The following is a 21,829-nucleotide window of genomic DNA, read 5'->3' as shown; positions in this document are numbered from 1 at the left end:
TAAAACACTGTGTGTTGAGCTTCGTGATGGTGTTTACGATAAAACTAACCTCTCCAAGTTCCATAGACACACAGATCCATCTGCTGCACAGGAGGCCATTGCCAGAGCTGTGGGGGGTAGGGAGATGGTGGCCTGGGGGTGAAATACAATAGCCCCTGCTCGTTCCTGATGCCCCCTCAACACACGGACCAGCTCACAGTCCGGTACAGACCACAGCTTACAGAGACCACTCCTGCAGCCATCAAAATAGTGACAGTAATAGAAATAATTATGACTGTAGTTACTTGTACAGAAATACATTTATACATTCCCCTGTACAATTCAGTCTGCAGGGACGTGCCAACACTGGTACTCAACCACCTAGACAAAATAACCACCTCTTAGGCTATAAAATAGGCAAATTTGTGAGATTGAGGGTTGCAAAAGCCACCAATCACTGAGTCTGCGTTAGTATGCATGTGTACATACAAGCGGTTGATCTCACACCATGGATAAAGAGAGGAGGTATTAGATCTGTACCATGAAGGACTATACATCTCTGTACCATGAGGACTATACATCTCTGTACCATGAGGACTATACATCTCTGTACCATGAAGGACTATACATCTCTGTACCATGAATATATACATCTCTGTACCATGAGGACTATACATCTCTGTACCATGAAGCTGTGGCCAGTAGTTTTGAGTTCGGTGAGAAGTTACAATAAGAAATAGGTCGGTCATCTCCAATCTGACTGCAAGAGTTGGCCAATTTCTATGGGAGATTGTCATGAACACAGTACGTATGCATTTAATTTTACGGAATGTGTTAGAGTGATTTGTGTGAGACAAATTTGTAAACAGAACGGATACTGTTAAATTGTCAAAAGGAAGATATGCAGAGATACCATTAATGTGTAAGAATTTGCTCCACAACCGACAACTAACACTGGCAGTGCCGTAAGAACTACAGTAAAACCGCCACCAAAATTACCATTCTGAGATAATTATTATTAAAAGTATAAATAAAGCCTAAATCTTAACCCTAAACAAACAGTCTGTATAATTATGGCCTCACTCGAAGTCCTTTGTGCAGCTCCATTTTCTTGGCAGCCTTCTCTGGACCTGGCTTTATAGCTTCAGCTCGAGCAGCTTTCAGTCTCTGCTCAGCCCTGTACCCAGTGTGTGTAATGTACTGTATATGCTATATGTGTGTGTGTGTGTGTGTGTGTAGTGTGTGTGTGTGTGTGTGTAGTGTGTGTGTGTGTGTGTGTGTGTGTGGGTGTGTGTGGGTGGACGTATGTGTGTGTGTGTGGGCATGTATGTGTGTGTGGGTATGTTACAGTGGAACACTCATAAATTTCGTTTTGACTATATAGTGTAGAGAAGTGGCTTTTGTTGGAGGTTAGGTTATTTGGGACCTGGCCGTTATCATGCAGTAAAGGGATTCAATTGTATGCAAACTTAATTGGACAATAGTGTAGAGAAGTGGCTTTTGTTGGCTTGGATGCCTGGCAGTTAGCATGCATTCAATTGTATGTAAACTTAATTGGACGCACATGTATCATCTAGATCAAGAGTAGAGGATGTACGACAGGTGCGGTGCAATTCTAGTAATTTGTCTTTTATTGAACACTAATTATCCGCCCATACTATACTACGCCTATGCCGTCAATTATTGCTGAGTGTAATCAGAGGCTAATGGCTTGAGCTGCATCACGCCTCTCTGTCAGACCTCCTCTAGATCAAGAGGTTTACTCCAAGGAGATGAGATTGCATGAAATTAGTTATAATTATGATACGTTGTTATGAGGGTAATAGCACACACCTTGCCACTGAGTATTCAGCCACAGCGTATCGTGCAGCCATCAGCTCTGCTGGTCCCTCGTGATACCACACCTTGTTGGAGCCTGGTTCGGGGGCGGAGGGTTGCGGGGGAGGCTCTTCTCTGATCACACCCCCTTCACCGTGCTCACTGAGCAGGGCTCTCAGTCGGAGTCGTCTGTTCGCTGGGCCCTCGCCAAATAAACCTGTTGGCATGGAAATGCATCAGTTATTTACGTACATATATACTGTATAACTATAACAGTTGGTGGGTGTTTAAATTTGCCGAATTTTACTGAAAATCGCCAAATAAAACCGTCGATTTTCCAGTGGACACAACGTCATTGCTGTAGTAGCCACGCCTGAAACACCAGATTAAAACGTTGTGTCGATTCAAATGGCTCATTCGCCAAATAATTATAATACCCGCCAAATTTTCGAGTTACACGGTATGTGTTGTACTTACAGATAGGCTCTCTGTACTCTCGTAGAATGGCCTTGACCTTGGCATCGTCTGTAGGCACCACGATAGTCTTCACCTGTGAGAGGAAACGATGACAGTGAGTGACAGCCACCATGGCAACTATTACAATGCAATACAATTGAGCGCTTCATTGCAGGTTGATTGACAATAACAATTAGTATTGTGGTGAACATTTTCACAGTTGCAGTGAGATATTATTATAAGAGCTATAATTATACCACGCATAACAACGCAATAAGGTTGGAGCATTTCATTTGAATTCAGGTATTCCATATAATTATCTAACTAGACAGTAATAGTGATACCTGCTTCCTTCGCTCAAACTCAGCGATCAACTCGTGATGCCGAGTGTCAGGCATGGTGGCCACTTCCATGGCTTCATCTGTGATATCAAAGTGACGATATTCATAGCTCAATACCACAAATACATGACAAGAGGACTTGCTATAAAAGCTGGCATACAGAGCAGTTTCATTACAAAAGGGCTTTTGCTATTAATGGCACAGGGTCCTCCTCTGCGGAATCACAATCAAGAGATTTCGGAAGCATAATTTTTGAAACCGTGAGCTGTCTAATTTCCACTGGAAGGACGCTCACACATGCAAACAACTAATGACAATAACACATTCCATACTATCTGCTCCACAAGTTTTATAGTGAGAAATACATCCACTAAGCTTCATCAGCATTTATAATTGGACGAACATGTGTACAGGTTTCGATTGGACTAATGGTGAAGGTATTGACAAACAGCGTGGGAGGTCCATAGTTCAAACCCACATGCAACAGGAATTTTTCTCTACCCCTTATAAAAATGAATGTAAAGTGAGTGCATGGGCTGCAATTAGAGTAGCTAGTCTCAACGACGTTACTACAAGGTTCTCACCTTCTGCAATGTCGATATTGATATTGCCAGCCTCAATTCCAGCCCGTACGGCTGCTGAAATTATTTTATTGGTTGCATCAGATTCTTCGCTTTTTGTAACAGCTTCTTCGGCTAGTCGCTTCTTCTCTTGCTCTTCCAGGCTCCCGAAATGGACCCGGACTTTCTTTGCTGGTGGCTCCTCCATTGCTGCACTCTAACTGGAAAAGAGCGCGGTGGGCATCAAATAGAAATTGACCTTAGATCTATTGTCGATAATGTTCAGCACTTTATAATCTTTTATTGGTGAACAAGGTGATACACAAGAAACTTATACTCTAGCACTGTAGTAACTAAAGATGGCTGAAAGTGGTGAACTTCATGAAGAGAAAAACTATGGAAAAGTGTGCATATTCTGTTCCCGCTTGTGTGGAATATTTGCGGCTATGTGTAAGTTTGTATGTACTAACTCTCTAAGTCGAACAAGTACTGTTGCTGCTCCATGCACACCAAAACCGTGACTATATCATCTTCATTTCCTACTCAGTGTACCTCCTTTGTGGATTTGGAGCTCTCATACCCGGACCCTCCATTGCCCCAGGGACTAGCTACACTCGTTGCTTGGCAGTCGGCCTAATCATGATGTGAGTAACAATGCTAGCATAGCTATAATAAGATGAATGTGTTGTTACTTCCTCTACAGTGTAGCCGCTGTAGTGGTGTTTTTCCTTGAAGCCACGTTCCTAGGTAACATAGTACCGAGACTGGAATTTCTGCTGGCTATCAACAAATATCTGAAACACTGGATGAGATCGGCACTCTACATATTGTGAGCTACAATGGAGTTGGGTCCATCACAAATATACACTCTCCCCTCCCTCTAAGACGTAGTTTTCTTTTTAAAATGCATTCTCCTTTGTAAGCTGTTGAAATATTGGCCCTAAAAGATCTAAAAGATGATTGCTCCTGTATATTATTTTGTAGAAAGAAATCGAAATATTTGTAGGGAAGACCAATCTTGCACTACATGTATTGTGTATCTGTCTCCTCTCTCTCAGGTTTGCGCTCATTCCTCTGATGCTGTGGTGCATGTCCATCTCTACTATCATTGGATTGGGCGTTATGTTTGCTGCAGGGATGATCAACTTCATGCTTGTCATAGGAACAAAGTAAGTTAGCACTGGGTTTGTTAGGGCCCTCACTAACTACTGTTTATTTTGTGTGATATGTGATATGATTTAGGCAATTTAAAATATTAAGGGTACCTAACCTATTGTTGTAATTAAGAATTTTGCGTGCCTAATTATGATTATACGCTATGTTATTTTGCGTCTCTGTACCTACTGTGTATAAACTGTACACTTCTCACACACACACAACACCCACACACCACACACACACACACTACAGGGGAGATCACTCGGAAGTTTTGGCAGAGAGAAACAGAAGAGTGAAATTTTCAGAAGTTAGTACTAAAGTAGAAGAGGGGGAGGCCTCGTCGTCATAGCTAATTGTATATATTAATTTATTCATTATTGTCTTTAATCCACGCGGCCATTCTGTATACCATTTGCAAACTACAACTTTATCAATAGTACAGTTAATTGTCACTGTCAAGAATGAATCAAATGACACTTTTAGTATTACAATCACACATAAAGAGTGTCTGCTCTGTGTGATAACACACGAATACTAGCTGTCATAATAAAATGGCTATACATAATTATATAGAAGCAAGACTACTCTTGATAGAAGACATTGTGTTAACAAGTATAGCATGCATGTACAAACGAACAATGTCAGTTAAATTCAAATTAGGCTGATCCATCAGTGGCTACGATGACCTCTGATTGTGCTAGTGCATAAAATGCTCCTTCTTTTTCGTATTTCTTTAGTTTCAAGAGATCCACATTTCCCCACACACTCTCAGCACACGACGAGGCAGCCATTACACACACAATCTCGTACTTCAACTCTCGTCCTAACTTGTCTGATTCCGTACTCCTGTCTAACAAGAACTCGAGGAAGCCGCCATTAGAATTCATTATCTTCTGACCCCACTCATGATCGGCCATGGCTAGGAAGACCTTCAGGGCACTGTGACGAATTACTGGGAACGGTTGTTTAACGAGTGACATTAAAGCAGAGAATAGTTTCGGCCCTAACATAGAGAACCATTTCCAACCAACACTCTCCTCAGAGTCAACTTGCTCAGGGCATGATAGTATCTGAGACACAGCTTCAAGCGATCGAATGCGTACTTCTGTCGGCCCGTTTATAATGAAGCTCCCGAGTGCTTTGATACATTCTTTGGTATTTGCAGACTGCTCCAGAAGGACTACCCGACTGTTGGGCTTTGACGCCAGTAGTGCAAACGTATCGACAGCGATACCCCACAGAGTGGAGTCGTGGGGGGTGGGCAGGGCCTGTAGTACAAGGGGGAGAAAGTGAGGGTACCCTCGGACCAGAGAGAGGACATCTGTACTGGACATGGCAACATGACCAAAGAACTTGATTAGACCTGCATGATGGAATGAAGAGATAACATACATACACACTGTATCTTAATTTGTCTGTACAGAAAACATATTTGACTTTTGTTTCGTTGGTCTAATCAATACTAATTTATGATTTTCTTAAAGCTTACAATGAGCCGTTAAGATAGTGTCTTAAAATCAGAAGTCTATTTTTAGGCCTTTCTGTTTCTGAGAAAATACCATGGTCTTTTTCCGAAAATAAGAAGTTATGGCTTGTTCCAAATTTGTGATTTGAGCAACCATGCTAAGAGCTTTTCTTCTAAGCTTTCAGACAACTCTAGTATACTCTCAAAATGAAGGGACCCAGCGTTAAATAATTTCTCCGCCTAAGGGCATGATATGCAGTGAGTGATTGCATAGGGAAACGTATAAAACCAAAATTATTTCTGCGCAAACATAGCATATAGACTGTACATAAGATGGTACTCTAAAACAATAGAATACGTTTTGCACTCGCCTGGTAAGATGGCCTCACCAAACGGGTCCTGCTGTGCCTTTATCAACAAAGTGTGCAGCTTCTCCATGACTCCCTGTCCTTCCAGAAATGAGACCCCCTCCGGACATTCCAACAACTCCAGCAACAATTCAACACAGTTTAACTGAGCGAGGATGTCGTTGTGCTCTAGCTCCTTCAACAGCCCCGTGAGCAAACCACTGGCAGAGATGAGCTCAAAAGATTCAGAGTTTCCATTCACTATAGCCATTACACCAAGTTCGTATACTCTATAACGAACAGTTGAGCTGACCAGCATTATTCCAGAGAGATCGATCATGAGTGCGTCTTTAACTGGGGTCGGCAGTTGCGCAGGATGAGAGAGAAATTGTAGGAGGATTTTGGAGGCTAGTTTAGCACATTCCAGGCTCTCATCGCCTAATATTTGAGTGATGAGATGAAACATTGTAGGGGCCGTAATGGTGGGGGTGATTTTGTTGCAGTTAGCATCGAGGGCAACAAGACACGCTCGTTTAATCGCAGGATCCGTGAATTGCAAACCGAGTTCGATGTAAGTGGAGATTTTCACCAGCTCTGTCGCCGGCATTTTCGATAGCAACTTTTCTAGCACATTACACGCCAGTCCGATCTGCGCAGGTGGTCCTGATTGCAAGTAGCCAAATACAAGTGTTAGAGGCACACTAGCAAGCACAGTTTGAATATATAGTGGTGTATCATTGGCCTCCAGGAGAATATTGAGGTCCCTCAGAGCAACAGTGACATTCTCTCCTTGTTGAAGTGAGCTTGAGATGTCCTCCAGCCCAGCCATGCTTGCATCCAGTCACGTCAGCATGGGCCGGATGCGGATGTTGGTTATCCAAATGAGTTCCTGTGGTAATATTTTTGACCTTGTAACAACAATAGCTTAGCAAGTACAAGCTAAATACAAGCGAAGTACAAGAAAGTACAACAAGCTAAGTACAACAAGATGCGACTAGTGCTACATGCATTACTGCTGATAGCCGGGTATCAACTATCTGCAGCTCAAGATGTTGTCTGGTACATTGGCAGCCGCAATGGCTCTGCTGATATCTCTACCTGTGGAAGGTCCATTGCAACACCTTGCATCAGCCTCACAGTGATTCTCCAAGATAGCCAGCTTTTTGAAAATGGTACAAGCTCATGCAGAATATCCAATGGAGACGAAGATGGTAGATCATCGACTACGTTATATTTTCTCGAGGGCACGCACAACATGGATCCAGTATGCCTGACTAATTGGGATAATCTGAGTGCTATCGGTCTCGGCCCGAAGGGGAGTGTCTTCGTGACAACTAGGATTGGAGGAATAAGTGGTCTCTTTAGTTTCACGAGTTGCACTGGTATAACAATTTCCAATATTGTTTTTGGGGCAGCCTTTATTGGCCGATCCACACTCCATTTTTGCAACTCAAGAGGTATAACAGTCACTGATTGCGCTTTCTCTGTGGAAACGGCCAACACACGTGGCGTCGAAATGATTCAATGTTCAGGGGACATTTCTGTCACACGGTCAACATTCGTAGGCGATCCAGAACTTGCATCTCGATCAGATAACGTTGTAATTGGTTTGAGTGTTGTCCACGGTCGTGAATTCAATCCACAATGTATTGGAGAGCCCCAACCGTTGCAGCTGTCAATAACAGACTCTGACTTCACCTCACTCACGTCCGGAAGTGGATCAGACGATAATTATGCGTCAACTCGCTCAACAGGTACTGCCCTGCGTGTTCGGTTCCTGCAAGACTCTGCTAATAACAGAGTATCCATTGATAATATCACAGTCACCAACACCATCAGTATGGCTGGAAGCGCTGTCCTGATTGATTTTGACACCGGCTCCGATACAAATACAGTCTCGATAACACGGTCAAAGTTCAGCCGCAACCGTGTCCGATATGGAGGGGGCGTGGCTTCATATTTTTTCTCCGGTCCCCAGTTTGGTCGTCTTTCCATCGATGATTGCATCTTTGAGGACAATGAAGCTGCATTCGAAGGTGGTGGTTTGTTTGTCGTATTCCTGGGCAGTGATGCGAGTAATTTCTTACAAATAAATCGGAGTGTGTTTAGACGTAACACTGCAATAGTCGGAGCTGCTCTGTTTTTGTTGAATAACCCGGTCTGGTTCTCGCAGCGTGGATTGTTTGATCCTGTCTCTCCCCCGCTCATCACTGCTAATATCAGCGACTGTTCCTTCACGGAAAACAGGGCGGACCTTAAAGAGGGAGTGCTCAATCTGCTCAGAATGGAACTGTATGTGGATGGAGAGAGGTACGTTCTGCATGCAAAATAAGCATGTCGTTTACTTTGTAGCTTTACACTTTGGCACAGTGTACGTATCAATTAAATTATTATCTTGTAAGTTTTCCACCTCATTAATAGTCATTGTTTGCATACACCATTGTCAGCTGACAGAATAGGTACTCCTAATAAAGACTGCATGTGATAACTTTATCAGTAGCATTACACAATTTTTATCGCTAATTGCTATTCATTTATACGTACACTTTCGTCTTTGCAGTAAGTTCTTGAACAACACTGGTAGTGCAGTGACTCTGAGATTGTCTTTGGGCTATTTCAGTGGGCGTTTTAACTTCACTGGTAACAAAGCTGACACTGGAGGAGCTCTCAGTATACTGCAAGGGAGTAGGGTGAGTGGAGACCTGGGGTATGTGGTGAGGGTATGAGTGGAGACCTGGGGTATGTGGTGAGGGTATGGGTGTAAGTGGGTATGGGGAATGTAATGTATACACTTGCAGTAGTAATAATGATTGGTTATGTCTAGATCTAGAGCCTCATGTGATGCTAAAGTGTGTGACCTTCTGCGATACTAACAATATTCACTACCTCATTTGTTGCCTCAGCTGCCTAGTAGCAATATTCATTGTGTTAGATTGGAGAATGTTGCATCACATGTGCAATTTCCCCGAGGCATGAATATACAAGCTTGAACATGTTAGCAAATTTATTTTAATGTGTTTTCTCCGAAATTAGCCTGTTTTCAGGAGGTAACTTTTACTGCTCAGAACTTGAGTTAGGATTTGGATTAAATCAACGTATTATACTGTTAATTTCCCCCTCCGATCCTCCTTTAGGTTGACTTCTCAAGAATGACCAGCGGAGTGTTTGCTCACAACAAAGCTGTGTTTGCTGGAGGAGCTATCTACGCCGATAGAGCCAGCACTGCTAGACTGGCGGTGGAGTACAACCACACTCTCGCTCAGGGACTGTTTGGAGCTTGTTTCATAATGTTTGGGAATGAGCCTATCCAATCAACTCCAGATCAGGTATACACTGATACCATGGCAACATGCAGTTGCTTAGCAGCTATATATATTCTGTACTACTTCTTAACGTAGGTACCTCGACGATTCACATTTGTTGGCAACAGAGCGGTCAGCCAGGGTCAGTCCATCCACTCATATTCCCTCAGGGGGTGCGTCCTCGCGAACTTTGTACCCACGATCACGGCCAACTACCTCCTCGTTAACTCAGACGGAACAGTTGGTTACGAAGATCAGAGTATCCTTGACAACACCTCAACCGGCCCTAGCAACCTGTTCTTTTACGGAGCCTCCACTAAGTGCTACAAGACAGTTGCCAACACAACCTACCTCCTCCCCAACTGCTCGCATAGCCTACTCAATGAAACGTGAGTTGATTCTATTATTGCTATGATGTTAACTATCCATGTGCCCTTTGTTTACCGAATAACTGAAAATTTGGTGAATTTTACTGAAGATCACCAAATTAATTAGTGGACACAACGTCATTGCTGTAGTAGCCGTGCCTGAGACGCCAAATAAAAAAACGCCAAGTTGGTTCAAACGGCCCATTCACCAAAGATGATACGTACCCGCCAAATTTTCCAGTACAGTTTCTCCTTTCTTACTCACTCTATCCCTTCCATTATTATTGCTGTATAGCTAGCTAGGCAATCACAAATATAATATCAATGCCGACAAATAGTCATAATCATCATAATATGCAACAATTTTAAAATTCATTGTACCCTTTCGTTCAGCTTTTTCTATCAGCCTGATCTCCAATGTGGCCTTAAATCTCTGTTCTCATACGACCTTGGGTCCATATATACCCCCGGCACTGGACTCCGCCCACCACTCAACAAACTATACACACCGTGGGCGAGCGTCGAAGCAACATGGACATTGGAACCGGGTTTTTCCCGTTCTAAATGCGAGGAGACCAACCCGAGTAATCTAGTTCTGAGTCCAGCCCCAGGGGAGGAATTTGACATGACGATACAGCTGGCAGATCAGCTGTTGAATTATGTGTCATCAACCATCTTCCTGGATGTGCTTCACGAAGTGGACTCGTCTCCTGGCGTACTACTGCAGCTGAATGGGATACAATACGCCTACAACGACAGGTATAGCGATTATTTCCCTCAGTTTGTAGATTGCATCCTTCATACACATTTGCATTACAATAGTAACCTCCTAACAGAAATTTAATTTTCTTCAACAATTGCAAATTGTTGGCCCACAAAGATAGCCAGCTATATATGTACATTTGTTGCTATTGGTGTTTTAGTACACACACACACACTGACTCAGCTCATAAAATTGAATTCATTTCTCTCAGCTAAAAAATAATATTACTATGAATTAATATACTGCATATCTTCTTCTTGTGCAGAGTGTACTTCACTCCTAACCGCGCCCTCTCCGGTCTGGCGATCGTGGGTCTGCCGGGGACAGCTGGCAAGCTACGAGTGATGGCAGACTCGCAGGTGTTAGGGGGGACAGTGCAGCTAGTCATCCCCTTCCAGCTCTCCCAATGTCCCCTCGGCTACTTCACACCTCCCGGAGCCCTCACTCTAGAGGAGGTGGGTTCTCAATATTATTGGAGCTATGGTTTTTATTGCGAGTCTGATAAAGACGTACGGAGTTACTAATGCCAGTATGATGTACTTCAACTGTTAGGTACATAATTATATAGCGAAAAATGTGTGTACACTAGAGTATAGGTCTTCTCAATAATAATCTCTCTTTTAGGTGAACGAGTTGATACTGACCAACTTCAGCGTGACACAGAGGATACCATTCGACCAACCACTTGCTTGTCAATGCTTCACCCTCAACGATATCGTAGAGCAACGCTACAGAAGTAACTTCCTTGACGATACCACCTGCATACAAGGCTACACTGTCGAGCTCAGCAGTCTCTATTGGGCTGGCTACATTCCCATGGAAACAGACCCCTCCCCATCACTTATTGAGCCGTGTCCAGAACCTCCAATTGACCCCACACCCATCGACGATAGCAATTACACAATTTGGGTTCGTGAAAGCCGGAAAATTGACGCGGCCAATGGGATTAGTGCTGGATTTGACCCGGTGGACGTGGTCCCCTACCAGAATGGGGCTACTCCAGGAGGGGATGCTCCTGTCATTTGTTTTAATACGAGAAATGTGTCAGAACTAGTGGAGTACCGACCATCTACAGGAGAATTTACTGTGGATATATGCACTCGTGGTTATTGCCGTGGCGATGCCGATTCTGTGTGGTTCCTGTCAGATGTGGACTACCCGTGCATTGATAACCGAGAGGGGGTGCTCTGTGGTCAGTGCAAGCCAGGGTTTGCCGTCACCATTTATACTACAGTGAGTTAATTGCAATGCACACATTGTCTGTAGATGATATAGCTATATGCAGTACCAAGTGGAATAGTTAAACTCCTTAATTTTTAGGAACCTGTGAAATTTGTACACAAACCGTTAATTTTGGGCCTGGTTGCTTGCATGGCCTGTATATCCCAGTTGGCCTAAAATGGGTTCCACTGTATTGAATAATTTATGTAGAATACGTATGGACTAATTTTTATCTGCCCCATGCATCCTCTCCCCCTCTGATGCAGACATGCTACGACTGCCGTGACAAGGTGTGGCAGGGAGTGATAGCTCTGTTCACTACTCTCATAGGAGGCCTGGTGCTGGTACTACTGGCCATTGGCTTCAAGCTGGGACTCTCTCCAACCATAGACTCAACACTCTTCTTTATACAGGTGCATGGGCAAACATCTCGGCAGACATTCATTTTAGAGTAGCATATTTTGTACATTGTGTGTAATTTGTTCGCTTCAATAATGCTGTACTAAAAGGGGACTGAGGTTCGTATAGCGATGTATTGACATACCATGCATCCACCATGCATGCATGGTATTTGTTTGTACATGTATACTGGCCTGACTATGGATGCTTCTGTCTGTAATATAATTACTCCTCTCTTCCCCTGCAGTCTGTACTGATCCTCCTCTCTGGGCGCACGGACTACTCAATCTACACCTACTGGTTGCCCTTCTTCAACCCAGACTTCACATTCAACCAGTGCATATCCTCTGATCTCACAGCATTCGGCCGCCTCCTCCTCCAATACGTGACCCCAGTCTATATCCTCCTCTTACTCTGCATTATTCTCATACTCACCAAGTACACAAGATTGTCTCGATTTTTTGGCAAGCATTCGTTTCTTCAAGGTCTGTGGTTGCTATTCTTGATCTCTTATTTTAATATCGGTACGACTTCCTTCGAGTTACTCAATTGCCGCTTCATCAGCTCAGCAGAGGGTAGTGCTTCTGAATACCTACTATCACATGACGCTTCGGTTAAATGCTTCTCCGGCTCACATCTTCCCGTTGGAATTTTAGCATCTGTTTTAGTAGGTCTATTCGTTCTTCCTCTACCGTTGTACGTGTACCTCGGTATGTGGCACTCGAGGCTCAAGCCATTGACGGACATCTACTGTGCCTCGTATAAAGACACACGTCGATGGTGGGTGGTGGTCAGCATCGCTAGGAGGCTGCTACTAGTACTAGTTGGAGTCTTTATTCAAGATTACACCTGGAGGCATTTCGGACTATTCTTGTCTCTGGGTTTGATTCAAGTGTTCTACGTTCTAACGTGGCCGTACAAGAAAGCTCTCGATAATTATTTCGGATTTATTATCGGGTGGGTTCTATTGTTTGTCGGTTTAATTTCGCAACCAGCTCTCTACTTGCTCGTCGATATTAGCCGAGCCATTTCTATGACAGCTGTTGTCAATACTGTTTTTATCGGTCTAATTCTGATCGTTTTGGAGGTTGTGCTGCAATTTTTCGACCTCTCAATTGAGGAATGGTTTATTTCGATATTTTTAAGTCTTAAGAACTTCATACAAGAACTGCGTATGCCCAAAAGGTCACTGAGAGATGAACAAGAATTGGAGGAATCCAGCCAATCAAATCTCTCCACTCTCATGCCTAAACAGAACACAATAGACGCTACAACGTATAGAGAACCGTTGCTAGACAGTTTCTATAGCAGCCAAACCATATCGATGAATTCGTCCGCTCGTAATTCTCGATTGAGAGACAGTTTTGAGAAAACAAGGCGATGGAGAACCAGTATTAAAAAGAGGCAGAGTACTGCTAAACTGGATGATACTCTTGAGGCTATGCCGGGGGTGGTGGGTGTGACCTTTGTGACCCCTGAGAACGGGATGGTGTACAACGAGTCTGGAGTGGCAGCTACCTCATACACTGCACCAGAAACCAGAATAAACTGATGATTATAGATATTGATAATTATATTGTGTGTATATATTATACACTTTCCCCTGTATCTGCATATATTATTGCTCGCAAGCAAAATCCAATTTGCAAAGATTTTTTTTTACCCATCAAAATGTTTATAATTTTACAAACTCAAAAATAAACTCCGCATTTATACACACACAAAACACAACCATTCTGTCCAAACATTCTAACTAAGCGGGGTTCAAGTTATCGCTTCCAGATGATGACCTTCTTGTTCCTGTCCCCTGAGGCAAAGAGGTGACCTTGAGGGTGCCACGAGCAAACTACCACGTCCTTGCTGTGTGTGTGTGTGTGTGTGTGTGTGTGTGTGTGTGTGTGTGTGTGTGTGTGTGTGTGTGGATGGGTGTGGGTGGGTGTGTGTATGGATGGGTGTGGGTGGGTGTGTGGTGGGGGAGGTAAAGGCACATCATGGATCTCAATGTTTGAATACTATGTACTTGGTATAGAGTACACATGTAGGTACACATTGTACGTACATATGTACTGCAACCTCCTCTTAATGGCCTCCCCTGAAGAATTGATATACGGGCTATGCAGGCACTCAGGTCCCAAATGAACAGTTTGTACTAACCTCTAACAAAAGGCCACCTCTGTATAGTAGCCAAACTGTATTCCCTAAAGTGTTTGTTACATATAAGGGTTCCGCTGTCATTAAATGTACGTATGTTCTCACCTGTGTTCCTTGTGTGCCTTGACAGCTTTGGTAAGGACCTCCCAGACAAAGAGAGTGCCGTCAGAAGACCCAGCTGCCACGTACTGTCCGTCGGGACTGTGTGTGTGTGTGTGTGTGTGTGTGCGTGCGTGTGTGGAGAGGGGGGGGGGATAAAGGCAGTACTGTACTGTGTGTAAATGTCTGCATACTCACCTGAAGCAAGCTCTAGTCCAGTCCACGCTCACATGGAAACCATTGGCACTGTAAAACAGATCGAGGAGCAAATACGTAAATTAATGCATTTATATGAAATTGCTGCTTCATAATTTCCTATTATGCACAAAAGTAATACCAATTAGAATTGGCTACAAAAATTTCAATTTTTAATGGAGGGTTGAAAACTGTTCCATTAATTACGAGTGTACAAGTGTCCATCTTCTCTGACCTGAATGTGGCTGAAATGGAGTTCTGTCTGAGATCAATTAAACGGAGCGTATCGTCACGGGAACAGCACAAGAGAAGGTGACGCTCTGCATGGGTAACAAGTCATGTGATATCACAGAGTAAGTCATGTGATGACAGCTTACATACCAGGGAAGTGGTCCAATGAGGTCACCTTGCCCTGTAGAGCAATCTCGTTAGCTGTAGTTGTCCTGGAAACAGCAAATACCAATCAATCATTGTACACACTAAAATATAAAGTGTGATTATTCCAAAGTGTAGAGGAGCTGTATCATAAGTACAATTTTTTCACCCCAAATCTGCCTTTTACTAAGTTCGCAATGTTGATTCAAATTGATGGATTAATTTGCCCAAAAAGCAAGTCTAAACATACGTACCTTGTATAGACTTCTTTAACAGCTATAATTATACTGAATGTAACTTTTCTTATAAAATTGGATATTCTTAACTCAAGTTAAATAATGTACAACTACATACCGTCATGCATACTCTACACAGGGTATCTGGGGTTGGTGAAGCTGGTACGGAATATATCTCCTCACCTAAGATCCCAGAATCTGATCCTTTTGTCGAAATGTCCGCTGATCATGGTGGTCCCCATCCCTCGTCCTGTGACCACGTCGTTACAGCTAGACCCGGCAAACAGTGTCTTAGTGCCTGGAGGAAGTGGGAAGGGCTTGTTGGAAACAAACGTACATATGCGTAATTAATGTACAGTACTGATTAATCAAGAGTAGGTTGTGGTTTAGTATTTGCCTGCTCTGATTGTTTTAAAACACTACGCACAATATACATACACGACTGTTTACAATTAAAGCATACTGCACTGTATATGCTACGTACTAAAGTATAATTATTCTTACACCTAGAGGAATCTCTGATCTACATAATTAACTGACATGTTTTGTGCTGGAGGTCCCAGATCTTGAGTGTACGATCATGGCTACCAGTTACCTGCATACGAACAAAACGTGTGTGTGATGTGTGGGGGCAGTGTGTGTGGGCGGCAGGAGAAGGGGGAGGGGCTAAAGTACGTACCACTTTGGAATTGTCTTCCAAAAACTTGGCAGCCATCACTTTATTAGAGTGCCCAGTCAAAATGCTCTGAAGAGAGAGTGAAAAGATATGAAGCATATATCAGTGTGTATAAGTACAGGGAAGTGCCGATATGGTGGTGGTTGGTACTAACCACCTCTAGACGCAAGAAAACCGCCACTAGACCCACCATCTAGGCCTAGTTTACTACTACCATAAAAGAGCCAAATATTTGTGTGCTGAGTTCTGATCTGGAGTTGATTGGATAGGTTTATTCCCAAACATTATGAAACAATAACCGTATACAAAAAGCTTATTCCTCACTTTTGGTTGCTGACTAGACAGACTCCAGATCCTGGCAGCATAGTCGTTGGTCCCGGCAAGCACCATCCTCGACTGCATGTGATAATCACATGACCACTATACTAATAGAGTGACGAGGGAGGGACTCACATGTTGGTCAAACTGTACAGACATAACACTGGCACCGCAGCCTTGAAGAGTGTACTTGGCCTCCACTTTGTCTGAAATAAACATTTTGTTTCAGAATAATCTAGATGAATATCGCGTTCTTCAAAGTTATAACATAGACAATAATTATTCTACATGTAGTGTACAACGTAACATTTCAGTTTAGCTACTTTTTAGCTCTAAAAGCGGTTGTCTAATTTCAGCTCTTAATGTTGATAAAAAGACAATGAACACATTGTATGAATGTACATACTTACCATGTGACACTGTCCAGACCTTGACCATTTTATCAGCTCCTCCTGTTGCCATGTAGTTACCGTCTCCACTGAAGCACAACGCACTCACCTCTTGATCGTGAGCGTCCTGTACAACACAAGGATGACAACATAGTTACACGACCATGCGTAATGTGAATTATCATCTGTTTGCACAACGTTTCTGTTCAACATACAGTACATGTTAATAGCCTCCCACCAAAGCGCTAGCACATTATGTATATAGTGCAATGACTGCAACTGCCTTCACTATATACCGTATTACTAGAATATTTTGCTGGTGAAAAACCTTTGCAAATGAGCCAAATCAGCAGAAAAGTTGACCCTTTGCTATCTGATTCTGGCACAAGGAATGTGTGTAATTACTAGGTTTTGCGATTTTATTGTTGGGAATTGATAAACTCTCGCAAAGTTCGCATAATTATGTTTGATGCTCGCAAAACATTAGTAATACGGTACTAGCTATAACTCACCACAGTGTGCAGCTTGGTGGTCGGGTGGATGGAAGGACCGGGCGGGGCCAGGTCACAGGACCTAGAATCAGAGCTCTCTTTACGAGTCTTCCTCTCGTCCTTGCTGCTATGACGCCTCCTCTCAGACCCTCCCCCTGCCCCGCCCTGGTGGAGTGGACTCGGCTTCTCCTGGGCAGCTTGAGCTATCTCGTCCTCGAGAGCTTTCTTACGCTTCCTAGAGAGTGTGTGTGTGTGTGGAGTGTATGTGTGTGTGTGTGTGTGTGTGTGTGTGTGGAGTGTATGTGTGTGTGTGTGTGTGTGTGTGTGTGTGTGTGTGTGTGTGTGTTACAGACTGGCGTAAAATGTGTGCAGTTACATAACTGTTAGCATGGCGACTATGAGGCTCATAATAAATATTTCCTCAACATAATTATCACCACTGCTTGTGTGAGCGGTGTGTCTTTAAGAACATCGACGCACACTGACAGTTTGTTAATGTTATGTAACTCTGGGATTACACTAATTGTCAACAGATTTCCATAACTTACTCTCTGAAAGATTCATTTTCTTCGTTGAGTCTGTCAGCATCTTTTGCTTTAATAGACATGAGCTTGGTCCTCTGTGAGTGTGTGTGTGTGTGGTGTGTGTGTGTGTGTGTGTGTGTGTGTGTGTGTGTGTGTGTGTGTGTGGGTGTGTGTGTGGGGGTGTATTTATTAGTACACTCTCCTTGCCAAAATATTCAGCTACATATGTGGAGCTTTTTATAAGTGTGCCTTGGGCAAACACACGATGTGATTGTGTGCTCATGCAGATTTAATCTAAGTACTGGGAGCCTAGTATAATACAAGTGTGCATGTATGGGGGGAGGGGTGGGGTCTCACCAGGGTGTCGTTCTCAGCCTCTGTGCCCTTGAGTTTCTTCTGGAGTGCGTTGAAAGCTGTGTTGAGAGCATCGTGTTCGTCTATCATGTCTTTGTTCATCTTCTCAGAGCTTTTAAGCAGCTTCTTGAGATGTTCACTGTCCTCCTCCAGTTTGCGCTGAGTGTCTTGCAGGTCAGATACCCTAAACAGCAGAAGAGGTCAATAGTCAAATTGAACAGAGTCAAAATTGAGCACTCTTCAAATAGGCCACCTACAGGAGCTTTATTACAGCCACTGTTAGTTTACCCCAAGAGTGACTGCAATATAGTGTACAGTCTGTCCTAGAGTGCGTATGACCACACCCACACATCAGTACTCCTCCACAAACACAAGGCCCATGCAACCAACCTCCTCTCCTTCCTCTGAACCTCGTCCTCTGTCTTCCTGAGTGCCTCTCTCACTTCCATCCAGGTCTTCTGTGCCTCCATGAGCTCTTCCGTCTTGGCCACCAGTTTAGTCTGCAGCTCCTCCACACGTTGTTTGCTCTTGGTCAACAGAGTCTCACTTATTTTAGGACCACTGCGTGGAGATGTAAACACACATCCATTAAACTCACTGCCTCGCTCACAAATAAATAATTATTTTCACCATTGAAGGTACATTTACAAAAGATCATTACATTGTCTCAAAGCCCCTCCTAATTATAGTCCAGTACATAATGTATGGGGTATATATTACGTTCCCCCCACACCCCACACCTGGTCTCCCCAGTGCAATACACATGTATGGGGTATACATTACGTTCCCCCCACACCCCACACCTGCTCTCCCCAGTGCAATACACATGTATGGGGTATACATTACGTTCCCCCCACACCCCACACCTGCTCTCCCCAGTGCAATACACATGTATGGGGTATACATTACGTTCCCCCCACACCCCACACCTGCTCTCCCCTCCTCTCTCCAACGCCATCATCTGCTTCTCTAGCTCATTGTTCTGGAATTCCAGTCGAGTTGTCTCTCTCTTGGAAGAGGCCACTTGGTCTTGAAGATTGCCATCTAATGAGAGCATACCAAAGCTAACCTTACGTGTCATGTTTAATACTGTATTGTATAATTATAATAATTAAGTATGTCACAGCTATGTACTGTACACACAGTGTGGTCTACTTGGATAAGGACACACTCACATGATGTCACAAGGTCTCGAAAAGGGACAGACTCTTTCTGATTCCTCACACGAAGCCCCTGCAGGATACACACTTTCCAGTCCATTATGTTCACAGCTTCTGTTTTTCTAGGGAGAGAAAACCAATCCTCCAGCCCCGCCCCCTCTGTCATCTGATCGTCTGGCCGGCTAGCTAAGCTACTAGCTAGCTACTAGCTAGCTACTATAAATTTGCTAAGTCTATAAATGTACGCTTTGTTCCAGCTACAATGGCGTACAATTCTCTCTACAATGTGTGTAGGGATACTCCTCACAGATGGATCGGCCATGGATCGGACAACAAGTATTCTACCACTTTAGACCTCACCCTTTCAAAGATGCTCTACAGTAAATTATCTTTATGGCAAAGTTGGATGAGTGTTGTAGATATTGCCAGTCCTAGACGTGAACGTGAAGAAAACTGTTCGATTCTGTGTCTCTCATATTCTACTGACGGCAAGTTTTTATTCGCTGGCTCGAACAATCGAAATGTGCACATCTTCAACCCAAACACTGGCAAAGAAATACGCTCAATAAACCAAGCTCACAACGGGGCAGTAAACTGTATATGTTATGTTGGAAACAACCAATTTGTTTCCGGATCTGAAGATTCAACAATTGCACTTTGGGACATTAGAAAATCAACCGCAGCTGTCAACGTTCTCCAAGGTCATAGTTCATGTGTCCGAGAACTCATGTACAATAAACATGGCGGAGGGATACTACTGTCATCTTCAATAGACAACAATATTCGATATTGGCACCTCCCATCCTTTCAATCTGCAAACGAAGCTCTTATTGCGGACAATGACGAAAACGAACAGTATAGAGGCGTCCTAATGAACTGCCCAAGCCTGAGCCATTTTAGTGTGAGCCCCAACAACGAATGGTTGACCGTTGTCAACTTACAAGGGACCATATACGTTGTCTACAACTTGGACGTCATGCGACTGTGTAAAACCATGAAAGTTATGCGCCTGGATGAAGGACTTGTGATGCAGTTGGCTTGGTTTAATCCAAACTGTTCTCTCTCGAAGAAAAACAGGATTCGAGTATTAGCCTCTGATGAGTACACACCACCGGGACAGGGGGTGGTCAACAAAGTGCGTGGCATTCATTTCCATCCACAGCACTGCTTCTTGATGATGAGAGTCGGAGCTTCGCATACTTTTGGACTGAAATCAACCGAATGGTCTTGTGGCGTGAACCTTCAGCAGCAGCAGTCCTCGTTTGATAAATCATGGCTAACCATAAACAGTTTCGGATCTGAAGTTATGGAGGAAACTTTGATGTATGCAAGACCAGAAGAAAAATCCGGATTTATGGACAAAAAATATTCTTTTAGTAGTTGTGGAAGATTGTTTTCCTCTCCCGGGAAATCACATGTGAGCCTTTTGGCGTTTTGTGATGAGCTGAAAGATCCCTTCACTTGTGTCAAGAAAAGATCTGAGCCTTTCACTAGTATGTTAATGGGGTCTGGATCTGCCACCACGCTACATAAGAGCCTGACTGAAGTGGCTACTATCAAAGTGGACGGACAAGTGTCATGCGCTAAACTGTCTGCTACGGACATGATCCTAACTGTAGGCGATAAAGAAGGACACTTAAACTTTTATCAACCACGCATTTAAATGTTGTTATTCAATTGTTCATGTTTCTATAATTAATTTGTATAACGTCATTCATTACAGCACTGCTCACGGTTTTGAAATATGACTTAATTCCTGCACCAGTGTGATATAGATTGTTGCATGTCTTTTGAGCATAAAATTTACATACCTACAATCATGCCATCTTGGTAAAATGTTATATAAATATGCATTGTACTGTAATTGAGCTGTCTGCAACATCAATTATTATTGCTAATTGGTGGGTATAATTATAGTAACAAGATAAATAATAGCAATAAAATTGATAGCAATAATCAATGTTCTTGAGTTATGCATGAATATCGGAGTATAGTGCAGAGAACGCAGACTTGAACTCTGTCAGCTCAGACTCCAACAGATCTGGGAAGGAGAGAGGATAATAAATATAAAGGCAGCTTGTATGATTCTCATGGACGCACTGATTCTCTCTATGACTTGAAGTAGCTCCTGCAGCTTGCCCTCCATCACTGTGTTTGTCTGCTCATAGGTACTGTATATTGTGCTCTCCATCAAGGAATAAGCAGCTGCACACTGCATCTCTAGGTCACTTTTGAAATCTGTGTGGCCATAAAAGTGTGTGTGTGTGTGGGCATGGGGGGGGGGTATTTCACCTGCAAGAAGAGAAATATCTCTCTTTCTCTTGTCATTGATGGCACTGATGATGTTTTCTATATTGCTATTCAAGAATGCAGCTTGAGAGGAGGGAAGAGGATTCATCACTCTGCAAGAACAAATAATTTACTTGTATCAAGAGAACTCCCTTACAGTTACCCACCCCATCACCTACTTTGCTTGCTCCCCATGCTTTGGTGGCTCCTCCACTTCATTGGGAGCAGCCTGAGAGTCTTCATTTGGCTGGGAAGTCTCCATAGCAGCTCTGGTCTTGCATGAATGGGTGGAGCTGATAAGGAAATGATCATTACACAATAATATCAGATTTCCGTATTCTTGATATTTCCGTATTCGGAGTGAAATTTGCTGGGCGTGGCAGATTTCCGGATTC

At 43.4% G+C, this 21,829-nt stretch overlaps 7 protein-coding genes and 1 non-coding gene across 9 annotated transcripts in view; 4 read left to right on the top strand and 4 right to left on the bottom strand.

Moving 5' to 3' along the window:
• LOC135342669 (U4/U6 small nuclear ribonucleoprotein Prp4-like) overlaps positions 1-3,362 on the bottom strand; it is a 6,061-nt gene extending 2,699 nt beyond the window's left edge. For both annotated transcript variants that reach the window (XM_064539469.1, XM_064539470.1), the window contains exons 1-7: positions 3,179-3,362; positions 2,598-2,674; positions 2,275-2,347; positions 1,813-2,014; positions 1,063-1,156; positions 665-759; positions 50-232 (exon numbers count right to left, since the gene is read on the bottom strand). In XM_064539469.1, coding sequence (XP_064395539.1) covers positions 50-232; positions 665-759; positions 1,063-1,156; positions 1,813-2,014; positions 2,275-2,347; positions 2,598-2,674; positions 3,179-3,362 — 908 coding nt within the window. The remainder of the gene's footprint in view (positions 1-49; positions 233-664; positions 760-1,062; positions 1,157-1,812; positions 2,015-2,274; positions 2,348-2,597; positions 2,675-3,178) is intronic.
• LOC135342788 (uncharacterized) overlaps positions 1-4,774 on the top strand; it is a 6,717-nt gene extending 1,943 nt beyond the window's left edge. The window contains exons 2-6 of the mRNA XM_064539650.1: positions 3,497-3,604; positions 3,702-3,798; positions 3,858-3,983; positions 4,213-4,323; positions 4,565-4,774. Of these exons, the coding sequence (XP_064395720.1) occupies positions 3,514-3,604; positions 3,702-3,798; positions 3,858-3,983; positions 4,213-4,323; positions 4,565-4,661 (522 nt within the window). The 5' untranslated portion in view covers positions 3,497-3,513 and the 3' untranslated portion in view covers positions 4,662-4,774. The remainder of the gene's footprint in view (positions 1-3,496; positions 3,605-3,701; positions 3,799-3,857; positions 3,984-4,212; positions 4,324-4,564) is intronic.
• Positions 2,770-2,889, top strand: LOC135343431 (U11 spliceosomal RNA). The gene has a single exon (XR_010397173.1). It is a non-coding gene; the product is annotated as a U11 spliceosomal RNA (small nuclear RNA).
• LOC135342671 (26S proteasome non-ATPase regulatory subunit 5-like) lies at positions 4,735-6,979 on the bottom strand. The gene is made up of 2 exons (XM_064539472.1): positions 6,149-6,979; positions 4,735-5,675 (listed from the first exon to the last, which is right to left on the bottom strand). Exons 1-2 carry the CDS (start codon positions 6,951-6,953, stop codon positions 4,969-4,971), a joined length of 1,512 nt encoding a protein of 503 aa, XP_064395542.1. The 5' UTR covers positions 6,954-6,979; the 3' UTR covers positions 4,735-4,968.
• A 39-nt stretch (positions 6,980-7,018) lies between these two features.
• Positions 7,019-13,849, top strand: LOC135342582 (uncharacterized). The gene is made up of 9 exons (XM_064539344.1): positions 7,019-8,434; positions 8,685-8,814; positions 9,259-9,450; positions 9,523-9,815; positions 10,188-10,553; positions 10,823-11,012; positions 11,182-11,790; positions 12,045-12,191; positions 12,425-13,849. The coding sequence occupies exons 1-9, from the start codon at positions 7,113-7,115 to the stop codon at positions 13,727-13,729; spliced, it is 4,554 nt and encodes a 1,517-aa protein (XP_064395414.1). The 5' UTR covers positions 7,019-7,112; the 3' UTR covers positions 13,730-13,849.
• LOC135342653 (autophagy-related protein 16-like) lies at positions 13,815-19,347 on the bottom strand. The gene is made up of 17 exons (XM_064539446.1): positions 19,161-19,347; positions 18,915-19,029; positions 18,376-18,546; positions 17,989-18,169; positions 17,656-17,726; positions 17,129-17,342; positions 16,638-16,743; positions 16,363-16,433; positions 16,234-16,305; positions 15,913-15,978; positions 15,774-15,828; positions 15,417-15,531; positions 15,004-15,065; positions 14,858-14,942; positions 14,626-14,673; positions 14,434-14,529; positions 13,815-14,037 (listed from the first exon to the last, which is right to left on the bottom strand). The coding sequence occupies exons 1-17, from the start codon at positions 19,309-19,311 to the stop codon at positions 13,947-13,949; spliced, it is 1,770 nt and encodes a 589-aa protein (XP_064395516.1). The 5' UTR covers positions 19,312-19,347; the 3' UTR covers positions 13,815-13,946.
• Positions 19,302-20,923, top strand: LOC135342688 (DDB1- and CUL4-associated factor 10 homolog). The gene has a single exon (XM_064539495.1). The coding sequence runs from the start codon at positions 19,408-19,410 to the stop codon at positions 20,806-20,808; it is 1,401 nt and encodes a 466-aa protein (XP_064395565.1). The 5' UTR covers positions 19,302-19,407; the 3' UTR covers positions 20,809-20,923.
• A 53-nt stretch (positions 20,924-20,976) lies between these two features.
• LOC135342797 (uncharacterized) lies at positions 20,977-21,752 on the bottom strand. Its single transcript, XM_064539661.1, has 4 exons — positions 21,614-21,752; positions 21,438-21,547; positions 21,246-21,383; positions 20,977-21,186 (listed from the first exon to the last, which is right to left on the bottom strand). Exons 1-4 carry the CDS (start codon positions 21,694-21,696, stop codon positions 21,116-21,118), a joined length of 402 nt encoding a protein of 133 aa, XP_064395731.1. The 5' UTR covers positions 21,697-21,752; the 3' UTR covers positions 20,977-21,115.
• Between the last annotated feature and the right edge of the window lie 77 nt (positions 21,753-21,829).

This window comes from Halichondria panicea, chromosome 10, assembly GCF_963675165.1.
Source record: "Halichondria panicea chromosome 10, odHalPani1.1, whole genome shotgun sequence".
Taxonomy (NCBI): domain Eukaryota; kingdom Metazoa; phylum Porifera; class Demospongiae; order Suberitida; family Halichondriidae; genus Halichondria; species Halichondria panicea.
Note: the sequence above shows the minus strand (reverse complement) of the source record. Positions and strands in the feature narration are given on the sequence as shown.